At 43.8% G+C, this 4,196-nt stretch overlaps 1 protein-coding gene across 1 annotated transcript; it reads left to right on the forward strand.

Annotated features, from left to right (window-relative positions):
- The first annotated feature begins 1,866 nt into the window (after window positions 1-1,866).
- Window positions 1,867-2,805, forward strand: LOC107111251 (olfactory receptor 13H1-like). The gene has a single exon (XM_015412199.1). The coding sequence runs from the start codon at window positions 1,873-1,875 to the stop codon at window positions 2,803-2,805; it is 933 nt and encodes a 310-aa protein (XP_015267685.1). The 5' UTR covers window positions 1,867-1,872.
- The last annotated feature ends 1,391 nt before the right edge of the window (window positions 2,806-4,196 follow it).

Here is a 4,196-nt window from a genome sequence, read left to right on the forward strand (position 1 = left end):
TAATAAGTGTTTGTTTTTGTTGCCAAGAATTTTTGGAAATTTCATGGGTATGCTTCTTTGATTTCTCTTTTTTCTTTTCCTTTCTTTTCCGTTGTTTTCTTTCTTTTTCTGTTTTTATCTGTACGTTTCAAAAACTTTAAACAAAAAATATAAAAAGTAAAATAAAGAGAATAGAATTACCATCCACGTGGCATGACACACCTGCCATAAGGGGAAAGGGAAGGAATACTCAATCATAGAAGGAATACAAAAATCAAACTTGAACACCACTGGGAAAGTGGCACTATGTCTTTTTATCATCATCAGAAGGAACACATAGCATGATTTCCTCGTACAAACAAGCTCTCCAGAGCCCTAACAACAACTGTTGCCCAGCAAGGGACAGGAAAGTATATTTCTCTTTGATGCGTGAGCAGAAAGAAAGAAATAGAAATGTATTCTATTTGAATGCACTTGTGACTGTTTATTTTACTACTTGGTTATTCAACAAATGTACATTACCATGTGTGAACAAAACATAGGCCGAGTTCAGACTGGCAGTTTCCCCCGATACAGGCATGAGCCAGAAACATTTCACAAATTCACTAAAGGGGCCGTTCACACAGGCATATCTGTCAGGCATTCCCCAGCCATAATCAACCCATCTTGTAACGCTTCCCTCCCGAGTTTAAAAGATACCAGGTGAAAGTGGTATCAAACCCTGGAAAGCGCGATTATCCCGCATCCATCCCACTTCCTGGGATGTGCTTATGCATAAGTGCACATAACCGGATTACCAGAAAAAGCTGCTTACAGCCGTGCCTCCGGGCCAACGGTGTGAACACTCCCTTGCACCTGCTCCCACATCAGTCGTGTGACCGGGAAAACCCGGAACAGTTTGTTCCGGGTCTTTTTTTCCACGACTCCCTCCCACTTCAATCTGTCAGTCTGAACTCAGCCATAAAAAGGAGAAAAGATGAATACAAAACAAATTTTAAAAGAAAGAAGAAAAAAGAACAAAAATAAAATGTTTACATTTACTATTACATGTTTTCAGGTGGGTTAGCCGTCTTGGTCTGAAGCAGCTGAACAAAGGATACATCCAGTGGCACCTTTAAGACCGACAAAGTTGTGGGTTTTGTTTTACAGCTTTAACAAGAGGTAGTTTTACTTGCATTGTTTATGAAACCATATTTTCCAAGTATTAGATGAGAAAGAAGAGTTTGTGATTCAAGGCCCATAGAGACAGTTCAAAACCTCAGTCTGAATTTGCTCACAGAATTGTCATGATAATGAAATGAGGGAATGGAGAAATCATCATCATCATCAATTGAATTTCTAGATCGTCCAATCCCTGAGTACACAGGGCTCTGGGCAATTTACAACAGGTTAAAAACTTACGAAAATTTGGATTAAATCAGCAGATCAGTTAATTCTTAATTTGATAGACTCCAGATGGCATCCATAATTTAATCTAAAACCTGCTCTGGACTGTTCTTCCGTCTCGTGGGCAAGTTAAGGAGGAGGCCGAAGCGGGCAGAATGGAAGAAAGGAGGAGGGTGCCGGCTATGATGTAAAACCATTGCTGTCCTGGTGGAACATCTCTGGTTTATGTATGCCACCCTAAACTCCTTAGAGGAAGTGAGGTCTAAAAACACACTGGACAGATAGACTTCAAGGCTAATTTACTTTGGACAGGAAATCACTGGTGTTCCACAAATGGACTTCCTTTTCCTTCTGATTAAATATCACTGATCTTATCAGCTCTCTTGTGGCACTATCTCAACCCTGTCTCAGAAGTAGAGAGAATATCCAAAATGTAACCAAGATGCACTGTGTCCCAAGAGGTGTATTTCTCTTCCTTTCACAGGGAAGAAAACAGCAAAGGACAGTATGGACGATAACAATGCAACTGTGGTGACCGAGTTCATCTTGCTCGGGATTTCTGATCACCCCAGGGCTCAGATGGTGATGTTTGTGGTTTTCCTTGTCTTCTACCTCCTCACACTGGTCAGTAACAGCCTTCTGATTGTCCTGATCATCCTGAGCCCTCTTCTGCACACACCAATGTATTTCTTTCTCTGCAACCTTTCCTTCTTGGACGTGTTCTACACTACCAGTAGCATTCCACAGATGCTGGTTAACTGTTTCTTTCGTCGACCCACCGTATCCTATACGCAATGCATAACTGAGATGTATGTCAGCCTCTTTCTTGGCATAGCAGAGTGTTTCTTGCTGGCTGTCATGGCGTACGACCGCTTTGCTGCCGTATGCAACCCTTTGCATTACACCGTCATCATGAGCTGGAAGGTGTGTATCCAGTTGGCGGCCTCGTCTTGGGGCAGTGCCGTTGTGATGACCCTGATCCCTAGACTGATTCAACCCACTCAGTTGTGTGGACACAACATCATCAACCACTTCACTTGTGAGCTACAGGCATTCCTCAAGCTGGCCTGCTCAGACACACGAGTGACTGAGATTGTCATCATGATCAACAGCGTTATTGTCCTTGCTGTGCCCTTTGCTTTCATCTTGGTGACCTACGGGCGCATTGCCCAGGCTGTGCTGCGTATACGTTCAGCCGAGGGGCGTGGCAAGGCTTTTTCAACCTGTGGGTCCCATCTGGTGGTGGTCAGCATCTTCTACGGTTCAGCTATCTCCATGTACCTGCGGCCACAAGGCAAAACCTTCTCTAACCGTGACAAAATTGTCTCCCTGTTCTATGGAGCAGTGACCCCAATGCTCAACCCTTTGATCTACAGCCTTAGGAATAAAGATGTGAAAGGAGCCTTTTGGAGACTGCTTGGGAAGAAAATGTCTGACTGAAGAATTTGCCCTCCACACTACATACATTTATCCCCCTTCCTTTTCCCACCCTCCCTTCCTTTCCCTCTTCCATCCATCCATTTCCTATCTTATTTCTTCCCAGCTTTCTTAATTTGCCCACCCATCTTTCTTTCCTTTCAAATCTCACTAACTAGAACCACCCCAGAAATCAATTTGAACTTAGAAGAACTGACATGTGAAGTAAGGAGGGAACCTCTAGGAATCGTCCAAGGCACATGCTTCAAAATTAATAGGCACCCCCCCCCCTTTGCTGGGAAAAATATAAAGTCAGTATTTAGGATTAACATTAGGGACCTCAATCCCCAAATATGCAGACTGGAGACAATTGCTAAACTTCATGCCCCTACTGGTATTCATTCCCTCCAACCCCTGTTGGTTACTTTTAACTTCTCCAGGTGCTTCACTGAGTTTTTTACAGATAAGGCATGGCCGTTGTATTGCTGTTGTTCAGTCGCACAGTCGAGTCCGACTCTTCGCGACCCCATGGACCAGCTCCCACCAGGCCTTCCGGTCTTCCGCCCTCCTCTGAAGTTTGTTCAATTTCATATTCGTTGCATCTATGACACTGTCTAACCATCTCATCCTTTGCCATCCCCTTCTTCTTTGACCTTCAATCTTTCCCAGCATCAGGGTCTTCTCCAGTGAGTGCTCCCTTCTCATTTGGTGGCCAAAGTATTTGAGCTTCAGTTTCATTATCTGGCCTTCCAGGGAACAGTCAGGGTTGATTTCTTTTAGGATTGACTGATTTGATCTTCTTGCAGTCCAAGGGACTCTCAAGAGTCTTCTCCAGCACCATAGTTCAAAAGAATCTATTCTTCGGCGCTCGGCCTTCCTTATAGTCCAACTCTCGCAGCCATACATGACGTTGTATACCCTGATGCAAAAGAATGCCCTATGAGTATGGGGGAAAGGAAGAGGCAGCATTTGCAGAATTAAAACAAAGCCTTGCTCAGGCACCTGGCCTTGGCTTACCCAGATATGCAGACGTCTTTCTATATCCAGTGGCAACTTCAGAAACAAGTATGAGGGTTACTTTATCTCAGCAACAGTCTGAAAAGTCACACTGTTCTAGCTTATGCTTCCTGCAATTTAAATTGCGTAGAATTACACCATGGGCCTTGTGAGAAAATTTGCCCGGCCCTAGTATGGAGCCTTACTCACAAGGAATCGTAGGAAAAGCCCAAGTCATTGTCTAAACTACTGTCCCCCATTTAAAATACCTTTTGTCAGGTAAAATACAAAATGGACAAGTGCCCAATGCCAGCATTATGTGATAGGGTATGCTTTTTGGGGGGAAAAGTAACAGTGGCCAAGAAAGTGGCTGAACAGCTATGAAGAAGAAGAAGAAGAAGAGATTGGATTTATACCCC

Source organism: Gekko japonicus, unplaced genomic scaffold (genome assembly GCF_001447785.1).
Source record: "Gekko japonicus isolate JY-2015 unplaced genomic scaffold, Gekko_japonicus_V1.1 scaffold2458, whole genome shotgun sequence".
NCBI classification, from domain to species: Eukaryota; Metazoa; Chordata; class Lepidosauria; order Squamata; family Gekkonidae; genus Gekko; species Gekko japonicus.

Bases quoted from the DNA above. Each gene is read 5' to 3' on its own strand.
- LOC107111251 (XM_015412199.1), top strand. From the start codon at position 1,873: ATGGACGATAACAATGCAACTGTGGTGACCGAGTTCATCTTGCTCGGG.